This window comes from Nicotiana sylvestris, chromosome 4, assembly GCF_000393655.2.
Source record: "Nicotiana sylvestris chromosome 4, ASM39365v2, whole genome shotgun sequence".
NCBI classification, from domain to species: domain Eukaryota; kingdom Viridiplantae; phylum Streptophyta; class Magnoliopsida; order Solanales; family Solanaceae; genus Nicotiana; species Nicotiana sylvestris.
The window spans coordinates 138,685,700-138,702,140 of NC_091060.1; the positions used below are offsets into that span (position 1 = coordinate 138,685,700).

The 16,441-nt window shown below is 40.1% G+C and overlaps 1 protein-coding gene across 1 annotated transcript; it reads left to right on the forward strand.

Moving 5' to 3' along the window:
* Positions 1-537: 537 nt before the first annotated feature.
* Positions 538-1,215, forward strand: LOC138890234 (uncharacterized). Its single transcript, XM_070173602.1, has one exon. The coding sequence runs from the start codon at positions 538-540 to the stop codon at positions 1,213-1,215; it is 678 nt and encodes a 225-aa protein (XP_070029703.1).
* The last annotated feature ends 15,226 nt before the right edge of the window (positions 1,216-16,441 follow it).

The window sequence follows — 16,441 nt, forward strand, 5'->3', positions numbered from 1 at the left end:
ATAGTAGAGTATGTAGCTCGGTGCCTAAATTGTCAACAGGTGAAGTATGAGCACCAACGACCAGGTGGATTGCTTCAGAAGCTAGAGATTCCAGAGTGGAAATGGGAGTGGATTACTATGGATTTCGTTGTTGGGCTTCCGCGGACTCAGAAAAATTTTGATGCAGTTTGGGTGATTGTAGACATATTGACCAAGTCAACTCATTTCATTCCAGTGGTGACGACTTACTTTGCAGAGCGGTTGGCGGAGATTTATATTCGCGAAATTGTTCGCCTTCATGGTGTGCCAGTGTCTATTATTTCTGATAGGGGCACACAGTTTACATCACAGTTTTGGTGAGCAATGCAGCGAGAGCTAGGCACACAGGTACAACTGAGTACAACATTTCACCCTCAGACGGACGGACAGTCCGAGCGCACTATTCAAATATTGGAGGATATGCTACGTGCTTGTGTCATTGATTTCGGGGGTTCTTGGGATCAGTTCCTGTCGCTAGCGGAGTTTGCTTATAATCACAGTTACCAATAAAGCATTCAAATGGCTCCGTATGAAGCTTTATATAGGAGACGGTGTCGGTCTCCAGTGGGTTGGTTCGAGCCAGGTGAGGCTAGGCTATTGGGTACTGATTTGGTTCAGGATGCCTTGAACAAGGCCAAGTTAATTCAGGAACGGCTTCGCACGACGCAATCTAGACAGAAGAGTTATACTGACAGAAAGGTCCGTGATATGTCTTACATGATTGGTGAGAAGGTCCTGTTGAAGATTTCGCCTATGAAAGGTGTTATGAGATTTGGGAAGAAAGGAAAGTTGAGTCCTAGATATATTGGACCTTTTGAAATACTTAAAAGGATCGGGGATGTGGCTTATGAACTTGCTATGCCACCTAACCTATCGGGTGTTCATCCAGTGTTTCATGTATCTATGCTCCGGAAGTATATTGGGGATCCGTCACATATTTTGGATTTTAGTACAGTTCAGTTGGATAGTAATTTGACTTATGATGTAGAGCCACTGGCAATTTTAGATCGGCAGGTTCGAAAGTTGAGATCAAAGAACATAGCTTCAGTGAAAGTGCAGTGGAGAGGCCAGCCCGTCGGAGAAGCTACTTGGGAGACTGAACGAGAGATACTGAGCAAATATCCACACCTATTTGAGACTCCAGTTTTTTTTAACCCGTTCGAGGACGAACGTTTGTTTAAGAGGGAGAGAATGTAACGACCCGGTTAGTCATTACAAGTATTTTAACCTCGATCCTCTAAATTATATTCTTTTCTATGCTATATGGTGGTTATATAACTTGTGTGGATGTTTGGTTTGGATCTCCGAGTGCCCAGGTAAGTTTTGGATGAGTTTGGATTGTGTCGCGCTCTTATTTCATGTTTTGGCATCGTTTCTTTTGGCATAAAGGGTACCACATCTAGACATCTACTTTTGACCCTCCCCGAAACCTGATACCTTTTTAGTGCTAGAATATTTCTTTTAGTTCTAAAATTGTTATTTAGAGTTAGTTTTATTTTAATTTAGATGTACACAGTATAAGCAATTAGCACGTAGTATCTTGCTTTTCTCTTAAAGGTAGTCTTTTACTATTTTAATATGTACATATTATTTACTTTTTCCTTTAACAAAAATTAGCGACTTCACGTCATATTCCAACGAAAGAAAAATGACAATCATAGAGTAGAGAGATAGAGGACGGAGGAAGAGAACACAAACCTTTTAGACATCTCTCTCTTCTTTTAATTTCACGCCCCATCTTCAAAACCACATTCAATTGTCCTAACTCAAATTTTGTCACCTTAATATCTAAACCCAACACTCAATCTATAGAAAAACCACCGAAACAACACCACGTGATAAGCTTGAGCCTTTATTTGTATATCAAAATTTCCTCTAGTTTGTGGTTCTATTTGGTCAAGGTTTCGATCCCATCTCTGCTGTAATGATCTATTTCTGGTCAAGTTGTTCTTGGTTTTCTCATTAATCTGATATTAAAGTGTGCTGCAAAATATTCGATCCACTAAGAGTTGGATAATCGAGGAAAAGACTTACTAGGGAATTGAATTAACGCAAGTCGAGGTAAGTGACTTGTCTAACCTTGTGTGGGGGAAATTCCCCTTAGGATTTGTATTGTTATGATAATTGTTATGTGTTGAAAGCTGTGTACACGAGGTGACGAGTGTGTACACGGGCTAAATGTGAAATTTTTTGGCTTTAAATTGTGTAGATCTCTGCTACATATTAGTTAAATTATTCTATCATGCTATAATCATCATCATCATTCTAATTTCAGATGTCCTACTTTCCTTACCTTTTCCTGCTAATTGCTTTACTTGTTTAGTTAAAGTTTGGCTCCCTTTTCTTTTGTGCTCACTAATTGAAGGTTGAATTCTTCAATTGAGTTGTTAAATTATGGAATATCGATTATTGAAATTGGTATTAAAGTATAAAAATCGTAATTCATATTGAAATAAAAGTGTTAAATTATTAAACATTTTTCTGTTGAGTAGTTCACTCCCGAAAATTTTGTTGAGATTTTTTTTGTATATATTCTGATTTAGCTGTGAGTCCCTTGTTGAAAATATTGTTATTATTGAATTATCTGGCAAGCCGAAATATTTGGGCACTTAGGTGCGAATTGTGATATTAATACGTATGCGGTGGTATAAGGCTTGGGTGTTGAAACACATACGGTGAGATAAGGTGGGTTTGATACGCGTGGCTAGTAGGGGAACTACTAGAAGTCATGCAGTGTGATAAGGTGGGCTAAAACGCGGGATGCTATTTCGGGAAAAATGATTATTTTTTAAAGAAAAAAAAACTAAATGTGGAGGCTCCCGCGGTGATATAAGGAAAGATTGTGAAATTATTTATGAATTGAGACTACAAGGTGGACCTAGGGAGTGACTCTGTTGATATTTTTCATTTGGTGTACTTATCTTCGTTTGTTTTGTGTCCCTTATTATGTAAATTCATCTTCCACTAACTAAAGATTACAGGTCACTCTGCACCAAATAAAAATAAAATAAAGTGATTCCTTAAAATATAGTTAACAATATTCAAAGGTGACCACAAGGCCATTACACTATGTTATGTCTGCTTTGCTTTAACAAACAATTTTAAATTATTGAGCTATGGAGTTATAAAAAGGGGAAAAGACAAGGAATAATGAAAAGAACATAAACGTACAACTTATTTCAACATTTCAAGAAAAATGGTCTGCCTAGTAGACATACTTTTAACTAAGCATATAATTAATTTTTCCACCACTCCACTAGCATAAGACAATTAAAGAATATAATACTCTTTCCTAACAAATACACACAAGCACGTATATAGAACAAACCAGTATGTGATAGTAGCAAAGACTGTAGACTGGACAAAAATAATTCATAGGAAGAGGCGCCAATTTTGGTATGGGCATAAGCACATCGCTACTACCAAAACATCATTAGATCTTATTATTATTATTATTCGTCATGTATTATTATTATTATTATTATTATTATTATTATTATTCGTCATGTCCCTTATTATTTATTTCCAGTAGGGCCCTGACTTGACCTCGTCACTACTCAACCGAGGTTAGGCTTGACACTTACTGGCCACCGCTGTGGTGTGCTCATACTACATTTCTGCACATTTATTTTTGTGCAGATCCAGGTACTTCTTATCAGACCAGGTACCAGTGAGCTAGCTGTGCGTGGAGACTTCAAGGTATATCTGTTAGCGTCCGCAGATCTCAGAGTCCCCCTCTATCTTTACTATCCTATTTCTTTATCTGTATTAGACTCCGATGTTTAGAGCTGTGTTAGAACTCTTTCTATGAGCTTGTGACTTGTATTTTACATCGGGTTTTGAGAATTTTATTATGTACTGAATGGTGGATATTTTGAGAGTCTTAATTGTTATTTTGATTATTCCGTGTGTTAATAGGCTTACCTAGTCATAGAGACTAGGTGCAGTCACGATACCTTATGGAGGGAAAGTTGGGGTCGTGACATCCACTTTGGACAAACTTAAAGGAAAAGGGGTATATTTGAACCAATAGTATAACGATAGGGGTATATATGGACTCAAAGTATAACTAGAGGTACAGGGACATATTGGTGGATATTAAAATGTGTATGATAAAGGTGGATATTAAATACAAACATGCTAATAAAGAGCCACATGATAATGTAATACTATTAAGTATTTAGTAATATAATAACAAATTTTTTTTTTATAGAGAAAATCAAAAACTTCCTCACAAAGAAAAAATAAGGATAAACCTTATTTAAAGTTGAGTTGAGAAAGCTTTGTTTTTTATATCTATTATGACAAAAAGGTCATAGCGTGGATACGGTCTATAACGATCTGACCGGTCGTTTTGAGCTCTAGCACGTCGTTCAGCAGTCTGAGATCATGAGCAGCTTCATTTCAGGTATTATGACTTGTTCGCGTGGTCGGAATTAAATTTCGAGAAGTTCAGAGTTAATTTGGAAAGAGAATTCTCATTTCGGAAGCTTAAAGTTGAAAAAATTAACTAGGATTGGATCTTTGAGTAAACGACCACGGAATCGGGATGTCAAGGTTCCAGTAGGTTTGTACGATGATTTCGGACTTGGGCGTATGCCCAGATTGGGTTTTGGTTGACCCGGGAATGTTTTGGCACCTATTGTGGAAGTTAGTATCACACCTCCTTTTAACCTCCACCCCCGGAAAGGAGTATATAAGGGAGTTTTTTCCAACTTGAAGTGACAATCGAAACGGGATTATTTTATTTAAAGATTCAGAGTCGCCACTTAGGATAATTTATGGTGTCCCAAGTCACCGGTTTTAAATCCCGAATCGAGGAAAGATTGATTCTGTATTACAGTCCGGGGACACAGAAATCTGGGTAAGGAATTCTGTTAACTCGGGAGAAGGTGTTAGGCATTCCCGAGTTCTGTGGTTCTAGCACGGTCGCTCAACTGTTACAATTGGCCTATTATCTGATTTTAGTATATGTTTTAGCCTATGGTTCGATTTTAACTTTATAACTGCTTTTATTTTATTTTAAGAAGATTTTAACGTTATACAAAACATGCCTTTGGATCACCTCACATGAAATGCACCTGCGATATGCGACATATTTTATTTAACGTTGTCAAGATTTGGATTTGAGTCACATGAAATGCACACCCGAGTTTAGGAATGTGAATTGTTAAAATAATGTGCCTAAAGTAAATATGCATTTGCAACTTTGCGAGGGCCACAGAAATTTCACTAGATGGCACACCTCGGATTCTAAGGATTAAATCAAAATTAGTTAAGCGAGGGCCATGCAATTGTCATTTTGTTTGGCACGGCACCTCAATTCCAATTCTAAAAGGGAATGCAAACTAAGTTTTGGAGGGCCATAAACTATTTTATTGTCTAATATGGCACACCTCCAATCAACTTTTAAAAGAGTCAAAGTTAATTAAAGAAGAAGCCTCAAGGAGTTTAAAAGGCCCTTCATAATAAAGTTAAATTCAAAATGCAGAATGAATGAGCAAACGTCCGTTCCTATTTCAGATCTGGGCGAAAAGGGAGCCCAATACTTTGTTGCGAAAAGGCCCTTCAGGTTTGACTGTTTCAGCAAGACATGAATAAATCATCATTTTTTAAGACTCAAAATTTGGCAATTAAACTAATTCTTAAGGGAGCATTTTCATGCTATTTGAGATATTTGCTCCAAATGGGTGACTGGCTAACGACAAGTTTGCAAGCTAATTTAGTAGACACTAATAATCTGGACTTTATCCTCAAGCTAGATGTGCTTACCAAACATCACACAAATAAATCAATGTGAATTTACAAACCATTATTCAGCATTTAACGAACTTAAAAGAAATTCAAAAAAAATTCCAGAATCAATCTCGACTTCCCTTCGAACCTTCCTCATCCTCAAAGAGCTTAACATAGTCACAAAAAGAGAAGCATTTAAACCGAGATCTAAAACTATGCAGGGGCAGATTTTATCATGATTGCTGGAAAATAACCTCAATAACTCATAATTAACATGTATTTAACAACCATGACTATGGAACCAAAACTAAACACTTCAGCCAGTACACTGCAACTCACAGTCCATATTTAATGCTCTTTACAGAGTCCATGACAATCTCTATTCAACTGCATCCTCATAAGTTCAAGTCTAAACTTAACAAAACAGAATGAAAGGCACACAAAGTTATACTAAAACAAAACAAGAACCAGATTTAAACTAAACAGATAGTAGAAAAACCAGTATTGATTATTGCTCCAATTTGAATTACAGAAGTTCATAGTTGCACTTCACATGATGACAAATCCAAAGCGTACCTGAAAATTGAAATATAAACCAAAGGGTGAGGAATCAACAGTAGTATTGGCAGAAATCAGCACCAGCAACACTCAGTAAACCAATTTCAAACCCCAGAAAATGATGTGCAACAATCCAGAAATCAGTTTCGATCGAACAGTGACCCAAACTTCAAACCAAACTTCTACAACCCAAGTTCAATCCATTCTATCCCCGAATGAGAAACCATTGTTTTCAGAAATTGAAAAAAATCAGAAATCACTGAGGCAACTCAATGAAACAGTAAAAACCAGCCATTTTTATTTTTCTCAATTTTTTATCTCTGAATCTCTGCCTTGAATGCCAAGTTAGACCTAACGGCTAAGCCAGGCCTGGACTCAAAACTTAATTCAAGTCCCTTGGAGTGAATTCTGAAATGGATTCAAAGCTCAAACGGCATAATGACTCAAACCCAGATTTAGCAAATTATGGCAAATGGTAAAGAAACAACTGAATAGTTTTCATAAAATTTAAAACCTGAGCTAAAATACTAGTTAATGCAAAATTAAACTAAATTATCACTTCAACCTAATTAGGTTAAACTAAATGGATAAATAAAGAAGATGAACAAAGAATTTATCAAGCAAGACCAAACGAAAATCAAGGGATAAACCTGGAAAAGAACAAACTGAAAAAGAACAGACAAAATAAAGTTTATCTTGGCCAGAAATTTTGGTCGATTTTCAATTGAATTATCCGGAGAAAAGAAGAAGAGAAGAAGAAAAATAGAAGAACGAACCAAAGAAAAGAAAGAAACTCACTGACTCGGCTCGCACTCATGACTGCCTCTCCGATTAAAGCCCCAATATAGTATCAATCGCCTGTTCTTTGTCAAGAACATGCGACTAATGTTATTCTGTGGTAAAATCGGCACCCTAACACTCGTGAATACTGGAGAAGTGGACTTGCATGAATGAACTTGACTTTGTCTTCTAGGGTTCGAACCCTAGATTTAATATTTGAGGAGTTCTAAGCATATTCGAATGCAGAGTGAGGATTTGGGAAGAGGGGAGTGAGGGGGTTCTCTGGTGTTAGTTTGGGGTCGGTTTGTGGTGGTGCCGCCACCGGTGGCAGTGGGAAATAAGGGCGTCGCTTAGGGTTTGGTTGAGATAATCTCTGAGGAGAGGGGGGTATAAGAGAGACGAGTGAGTGAGGGGGCAGCGTTCGGACACTAATATACTAAACAACCCCCACTTCCAGGCCGTCTTATCAAACAAATTCAACGGCCCAGATCGAGGGCCTTCAAAACGGAGTCGTTTGACCAAATGGGAATCAGACCGGGTATTGGGAGCAGGTCTGGGCCGAAATTGGGGCGGTTTTGAGGGCAAAATCAATTAGGCCTGGGGATTTTAAATAGATATGGCCTGATTAAGACTCCTTTCTATTTCACTTCAATTTTTTTTATTCATTTCTCTTTTTTAATTCCTTCTTCTTCTTTTTTCAAAATTAAAAATAAAACCTAAACTAAAATTGAAAATCAAATTAACCTATCAGATTGGATTAATTAACTCATAATTGCCACAATAATTAAAAACCAAATTAAAGGAAAACTACCAAAATTCAAAACTAAAATTAAAAGTGTGAAAATAAATTATTTTTGTGATTTTTCCATTTCTATGGGACAATTAAATTACTAATTAATTTTAAAATGCAAGATTAAATCCTAAATGCGAATGCAATATATTTTGTATTTTTCATTAATTAAATAAAGATAAACATGCACAGACAAATGCAGACAATAACAAAATATGCTACAAAAATCCACGAAATTGCAAACAATGGAAAAACTATTTTGTTTTGAATTTGTGGGATTAATTCATATAGGGCAAAAATCACATACTCACAACTGCCCCTCTTTGCTCGAAAACACGAAGAATTTTCGTGCAAAGATAAAGTGAGCGAATACGAGTGATTTTTGCCCGTTTGATTACTCCGTGGGAAGCATTTTTGAAAGATTTGACCGCACCCTACTTCCGAGGTTGCCTACATATCCTTGACTATAAAGGAATCAGGTCAGTGTAGTTCGGGAAGTTTTGGTAGCTGGGACTACCATGAGCTGTGATTTCACTGCTGCTGCTTCTGCCACTGCTTACTGAACCCCTTATTACACCATGTCAAAATAAAAAAGAAGTAGACTAGACTATGATCTATGCATTACAAAAATCCTATCTATATCTTCAAACTTGCTCTTGTGGTTCTTATTGCCTTGTATTCTCCCGGTGAAATCCCTTTGTTGCCGACTTAAATTGTAATCTGAGATGTTTTCCCTTTATCCAGGTGGATGCCTGACTGCAGAACTTGAATTATATTCCTGTGCTCTCCAGGTGGGCGCCTGACTGCTGAACTTGAATTGTATTCCCTTGCTCTCCAGGTGGGCGCCTGACTTCTGAACTTGAATTGTATTCCCGTGCTCTCCAGGTGGGCGCCTGATTGCTGAACTTGAAATGTATTCCCGTGCTCTCCAGGTGGGCGCCTGATTGCTGAACTTGAAATGTATTCCCATGCTCTCCAGGTGGGCGCCTGACTGCTGAACTTGAATTGTATTCCCGTGCTCCCTAGGTGGGCGCCTGACTGCTGAACTTGAAATGTATTCCCGTGCTCTCCAGGTGTGTGCCTGATTGCTGAACTTGAAATGTATTCCCATGCTCTCCAGGTGGGTGGCTGATTGCTGAACTTGAAATGTATTCTCATGCTCTCCAAGTGGGTGCCTGATTGCTGAACTTGAAATGTATTCCCATACTCTCCAGGTGGGCGCCTGACTACTAACTTGAATTATATTCTCGTGCTCTACTGATCTTGAAATGTATTCCTGTGCTCTCCAGGTGGGCGCCTGATTGCTGAACTTGAAATGTATTCTCATGCTCTCCAGGTGGGCGCCTGACTGCTGAACTTGAATTGTATTCCCATGCTCTCCAGGTGGGCGCCTGATTGCCGAAACTTTAACTGTTTCTCCTTGTTCTCCAGGTGGGTGCCTGATTACCAAACCTTTAACTATATTCCCCTGCTTTCCAGGTGGGTGCCTGATTACCAAATCTTTAGCTGTATTCCCTTGCTTTCCAGGTGGGCGCCTGATTGCCAAATCTTTAACTGTATTCCCCTGCTTTCCAGGTGGGCGCCTGATTACCAAATGTTTAGCCGTATTCCCTTGCTTTTCATGTGGGCGCCTGATCAATGTGTGTCGAAGAAGGGTAGCATGATCGTGGTTACAAATTCGCAGAATGAGTTGATTCCAACAAGGATTGTCACCGGGTAGAGAGTGTGCATGGACTACCGCAAGTTGAATAAAGTGACCCGCAAGGATCACTTTCCATTGCCTTTTCTTGATCAGATTCTACACAGACTTGCTGGGCGTGCCTTCTACTGGCCCTTGGATGGGTATTCTGGGTACAACCAAATATTGATTGCTCCGGAAGATCAAGAGAAGACCACCTTCACTTGTCCATATAGCACCTTTGCCTTTTCTAGGATGCCTTTTGGATTGTGTAATGCACCGGCTACATTCAGCGGTGTATGATGGCCATTTTCATCGATATGGTGGAAGATATTGTGGAGGTGTTCATGGACGACTTTAGTGTTGTGGGGGACTCGTTTGATGAATGTTTGAAAAATCTTGAAGGAAAGTTAAAAGCCTGGAACAGTCATTCAGAGACATGCGAGGGTTGGGAGGTCAAGTAAGTATGGCCTACAAAGACCTATGTCTATTTCCAGATGTGCAATTGTCGGCAGGGTTTAAGAGGCCCAAGTTTGATTTGTATGATGGGCACGGTGATCCAGTGGCACATTTGAGAGGTTTTGTGGCAAAATAAGGGGAGCTGGCAGGAAAGACGAGCTGTTAATGGCGTATTTCAGTCAAAGTCTAAGTGGATCAGCGCTAGAATAGCAAACTCGGCAGGATCACGGAAGATGGTACACATGGGATGATCTAGCCCAAGCATTTGCTTGTCACTTCCAGTACAATCTTGAAATTATTCCGGATCGTCTGTCTTTGACGAAACTTGAGAAAAAGCACAATGAAAGTTTTAGGGAGTATGGTTTCAGGTGGAGAGAGCAGGCAGCAAGGGTTGACCCTCCAATGAAAGAAAGTGAAATGGTGGATTATTTTCTACAGGACTTAGAACCTACTTATTACGATCATCTGGTATCAGCTATAGGTAAGTCCTTCAGTGAAGTGGTAAAGATGGGCGGTATGGTATAAGAAGGGCTCAAGACAAACAAAATCATGAGTTATTCAGCTATTAAGGCAACCACCCAGGCCATTCAAAGCGGAACTGGGGGAGTAATTAGAAAGAAGAAGAAGAAGAAGAAGAAGAAGAAGAAGAAGAAGAAGAAAGAGGATGTAGCAACGATTGATTCAGGAGCTTGGTTCGGACCCAGGGGTTCACCTCACCACTATCATCAGCCTCGTCCCCACCACCAAACCTACCCCCATACCCCGTATAATCCACCCCAATACTACTAACTACCACCAGACCCCCATTTTTCTGTCCACCATGCCGAAACATACAGCCAACCTCCGATCCATGCACAATGGCGTGCGCCAGTCCCACAAAATACATACCCAGCTCCACAAAATGTCTATCTACCCCCAAGAGCCTACCGAAACCCTCCTGGATCAGGTTTCCGGTGGTTAGTTTGTGGCATTCTTGCTAAAAGTGACCTCCCCACTGTTGTGCTTTGTTTTGACTGTCTTCCCCTAAACTGGCCAAGAACCGCTTGACTTCCCGACTGACTTTCAAACCCCATGACATTGGATGACCCGAGTGTTTTATACCCAAACCGTTGTGTTTCATCTCTACCCCATCTGTTTGAACCTCTGCATTTCCTACGAAATTACCAAACCATTTCACCGACGGAACTTCCTCTGACCTTTTATACCCCATTTCACATCATACTATCTCTAGCAATGCCTCGGTCGCCCTGTGCCTTGTGCAACTTTGGAAGTTGGGATTAAGCTTTGAAATTCCCACCTATTTGCTTAAACAGAACTGACATTGGGAACATCTTAGAGAGATAAATCCAAAAGAAATGAAATGCAATGACTTTCAGAGTTAAGGATAAGAAAAATCCAAAACTGGAAGACTTTCTGAAGGGGAAAAAGAAAAGAGACTTATCTGAGTGGAGCAGCTGGCACCAATGATCATGATATGTATTTCGGATTAATCGTCCCAATCTGTCCAACCAATCAACTTTCAATTGTCGTACTTTATGCCCCAAGATCTTCAAAAACCCAATTTCCTCATCAGAACCTTGCCCTTGTTCGGTCCGTGGTGCCTCGAAAGGTTTTCACCAACAAGCCTATCTCATTTATTCATCTCTCAACTCACTTTCGCCTTACGATGCCCGTGAGGGTTTTCACCAATAAGACTCTCAATTTTTATTTCTCTCAGCTCTCATCGCCTTACGGTGCCCGTGAGGATTTTCACCAATAAGAATCTCTCATCTTCAATATTTTTTTGCTTCGACCAGAGTGTTGCCCCTGATATGAATTACCTCTCCTTGCTTGACTTGGCATTTCTCGAACACTGATCGGAAGGTCTTTCTTTGGACCGTAATGTAGGCTTTTGGATAGGGTTGGAAAGAAAGGGTATCAAAAGCTCAAAGCAATTCAAAATGGGTTCAAAATTACAACTTTCGGAATCAGATTTCTTACAACAACCACAACTTCCGCCCCCGGTTTCTTTGCTTGGGGACTTTGGATTTTATTTTGATGGGACCGAACCGTAAGACTGCCTATGTATCCTTAAAAGGAATCAAGTCGAACGTAGTTCATGTCATAGAAATTGCTTTGTTGTTGTGACTTTTCCTTTTTCTTTTCTTTTCTTTTCCCTTTCTTCTTCTTTGTTTTTCTTTTGTTGTTTTTTCTTCTTTTTCTCGTTTTTTCCCCCTTTTTTCATTCTTTTCCCTTACTTATCGTTTGCTCTCGCATTTCTGAATTTTGCCACTGATTCCAAAAGAGGGGTATGAAAGGAAATAAATAAGGCTCGAAAGGGGTAACGAAGGATAAATTGTTTAGATAGCAGAACAAAATGTCTTCGTCATTCAAATCTTCAAAATATGCCAAGTACAAACGAATACAATTTACCCAAAGAAATCACACATAATATCTTTTGACTGCATCAGAATTGATAGTCATTTCTACACACTTGCCTTCTATGTCTGTTAAATACAAAGCACCATTGGACAATACTCTAGTTACGATGAACGGCCCCTGCCAATTTGGGGCTAACTTGCCTTTTGCTTCAGCTTGATAAGGAAGAATGCGTTTCACTACTAACTGACCACTTCAAACTTCTGTGGACGCACCTTCTTATTATATGCTCTTGCCATTCTCTGTTGATACAACTGGTCATGACACACTGCTGCTAATCTTTTCTCATCAATCAAACTCAGTTGCTCCATGCGGGTTTTGACCAATTCATCATCATCAATTCCGGCCTCAGCGACAATCTGAAGGGACAAGATTTCAACTTCCACGGGTATTACTGCTTCAGTGCCATATACTAACAAATAAGGAGTTGCCCCTACTGAAGTGTGAATAGTAGTGCGATAACCCAACAATGCAAAAGGCAACTTTTCATGCCACTGTCTAGAACCCTCAACCATTTTCCGAAGTATCTTCTTTATATTCTTGTTAGCTGCCTCGACTGCTCCATTAGCCTTGGGGCGATATGGGGTGGAATTGCGATGCGTAATCTTAAACTGTTGACATACCTCTTTCATCAAATGATTGTTGAGGTTAGAACCATTATCTGTGATGATTACTTTCGGGATCCCGAACCGGCAAATGATATTCGAGTGCACAAATTCGACCACTGCTTTCTTGGTCACGGACTTGAAAGTTTTAGCTTCAACCCACTTGGTGAAATAGTCGATGGCCACTAGAATGAACTTGTGCCCATTTGATGCTGATGGCTCAATTGGCCCAATGACATCCATGCCCCATGCAACAAAAGGCTATGGTGCGGACATTGTGTGCAATTTAGATGGTGGAGAATGAATCAAATCTCCGTGCACTTGGCATTGATGACACTTGCGCACGAAACTGATACAATATCTCTCCATAGTGAGCCAATAATAACCTGCTCGGAGAATCTTCTTTGCCAACACGTACCCACTCATATGTGGGCCACAGACTCCAGAATGTACTTCAGTCATGATAGTCGTGGCCTGTCTAGCATCTATGCATCTTAACAATCCCAAGTCTGGGGTTCTTTTGTACAACACTCCTCCGCTAAAGAAAAATCCGCTCGCCAAACACTGAATTGTTCTCTTTTGATCACTTGTGGCTTGTACCGGATACACCCCCATCCTGATATATTCCTTGATATCATGAAACCAAGGCTCACCATCAAGCTTTTCTTCTACCACATTACAGTAAGCATGCTGATTATGACCTGAATATGCAATGGGTCAACATAAGCCTTATCCGGATTGTGTAACATTGACGCCAAGGTAGCTAAAGCATCAGAAACCTCATTATGGATCCTTGGAATATGCCTGAACTCTACTGCCCGAAACCGTTGACAAAGATTATGTAAACATTGCCGGTATGGTATGAGTTTCAAATCTCGTGTTTCTCATTCCCCTTGAATCTGGTGCTCCAGAAGGTCCGAGTCTCCCAAGACCAAGACTTCCTGGATGCCCATGTCTGCATCCAACGTCAAACCCAAAATGCACGCCTCGTACTCAGCCATGTTGTTAGTATAATAGAAACAAAGTTGAGCCGTGACAGGGTAGTGATGCCCTGTTTCAGAAATAAGTACAGCCCCTATCCCGACACCTTTCATGTTAGCAGCTCCATCAAATAAAAGTTTCCAACCTGGCTCTCCAACTGGTTCCAACTCATCAATATGCATTGCTTCTTCATCAGGGAAGTAAGTCTTCAAAGGCTCATATTCTTCATCCACGGGGTTCTCAGCCCAATGATCGGCCAATGCCTGGGCCTTCATCACGGTCCTAGTCACATAGACGATGTCAAATTATGTGAGTAAGATTTGCCACTTTGCGAGCCTCCCTGTAGGCATAGGTTTCTGAAAAATATATTTTAACGGATCCAAACGAGAGATGAGGTAAGTAGTGTAAGATGACAAAATAGTGCTTCAACTTCTGTGCTACCCAAGTTAGGGCGCAACATGTCCTCTCAAGGTGAGTGTACTTAACCCCATAAGATGTGAACTTCTTGCTGAAATAATAAATGGCCTACTCCTTCCTGCCGGTGATGTCATGCTGACCCAACACATAACCAAATGAATTGTCCAGGACCGTCAAATACAGAATCAAAGGTCTTCCTAGTTCTGGCGGCACCAACATGGGTGGGTTTGACAAGTATCTCTTTATCCTATCAAATACTTCTTGACACTCATCTGTCCACTTGACCGCAACATCTTTCTTCAACAGTTTGAAGATAGGCTCACAAGTTGTCGTAAGCTTAGCAATAAACCTGCTAATGTAATTCAACCTCCCTAATAGACTCATCACTTCAGTCTTGTTCCTTGGAGGTGGCAATTCTTGGATAACTTTAATCTTTGATGGGTCCAATTCAATACCTCGGCAGCTGACTATGAATCCCAACAATTTTCCAGATGGCACACCGAATGCGCATTTTGCAGGATTGAGCTTAAGATTGTACCTGCGAAGCCTTTGGAAGAACTTTCTCAAAACCTTGACATGGTCAGACTGCTTTCTAGACTTTATGATCACATCATCCACATAAACCTCGATCTCCTTGTGTATCATGTTGTGGAATATGGTTGTCATTGCCCTCATGTAAGTTGCCCCAGCATTTTTCAGACCGAAAGGCATGACCATGTAGCAGTATGTTCCCCATGGAGTGATGAATGTTGTCTTCTCTGCATCTTCCTCATCCATTAGGATCTGATGATAGCCCACATAGCAATCCACAAAGGACCCAATCTCATGTTTGGCTCAATCGTCAATCAGAATATGGATATTTGGCAGTGGAAAGTTGTCCTTGGGGCTCGCCTTGTTGAGATCACGGTAATCAACACACACCCTGGTCTTGCCATCCTTCTTTGGTACAGGTACTACATTGGCTAACCAATTGGGATACCGAGTGACCCGAATGACTTTTGCATCGAACTGCTTGGTGACCTTTTCTTTGATCTTCACACTCATATCAGTTTTAAATTTCCTCGGCTTCTGCTTGACAGGAGGGAATGCTAGGTCAGTGGGCAATTTGTGAACCACCAAGTCAGTGCTTAAACCCGGCATGTCGTTATATGACCATGCAAAGATGTCTTTGTACTCAAGCAATGCTTTAATTATCTCCTCCCTGAGTTGAGGTTCAAGATGGACACTTATTTTAGTTTCTCTGATGTTATCTGGGTCCCCTAAATTGATTGCTTTTATATCACTCAGGTTAGGTGTGGGTTTTTCTTCAAAATGGCTTAGTTATTTACTAATCTCTTCAAAGGCCTCATCCTCGTCGTATTCCGATTCATCATCCCACTCTATTTCTTGAATTATTATCTCAGAATTGGATTGACTTTTAAGACTGGGCCGAAGATTCCTCATGCATGTCATGTCATTGAAACCAGCATAAAAAGAACTGTACAAGAAAAAAAACAAAAACAAAAATAAAACTATCAGGAAGGAAGAAAAAGGGACATTGCATTTCATTGAAATTGAAAGATAACAAGGTTATACATCCAAATGGACGGAACATAGAATCTGAATTACAACCCTGGAATAATCCAGATAAACTGAAAGAAAATCAAAGTAAACTACCAAAACTCCTTCCTGGTGGGGAAAGGAGTAGATTCCCAATTGTCAATCTTTGCACTGGGCCCAACGAATTGCACATCCACCTTGCTAGAACCCTCTCCAGCTTCCACCATATTCACCTCGTCGAATAATTTCTCAAACCTTTCAAGCAACTCCTTATCAGGACCAACCATAGAACTAGGAACTGTTGTTGCTAGGCGTTTTTTGGGGCCGGTCCTGACAAATGATCTGGAGAGCCGTGGGATGGGCTTTAGGAGGACCCAGGCCCTTTGTTTCAACTTTCTGGCTCTTTTCACGTCCGCAACTGTGGGCTTAAACCCCAAACCAAATGTATCCAAGTTTTTGGGT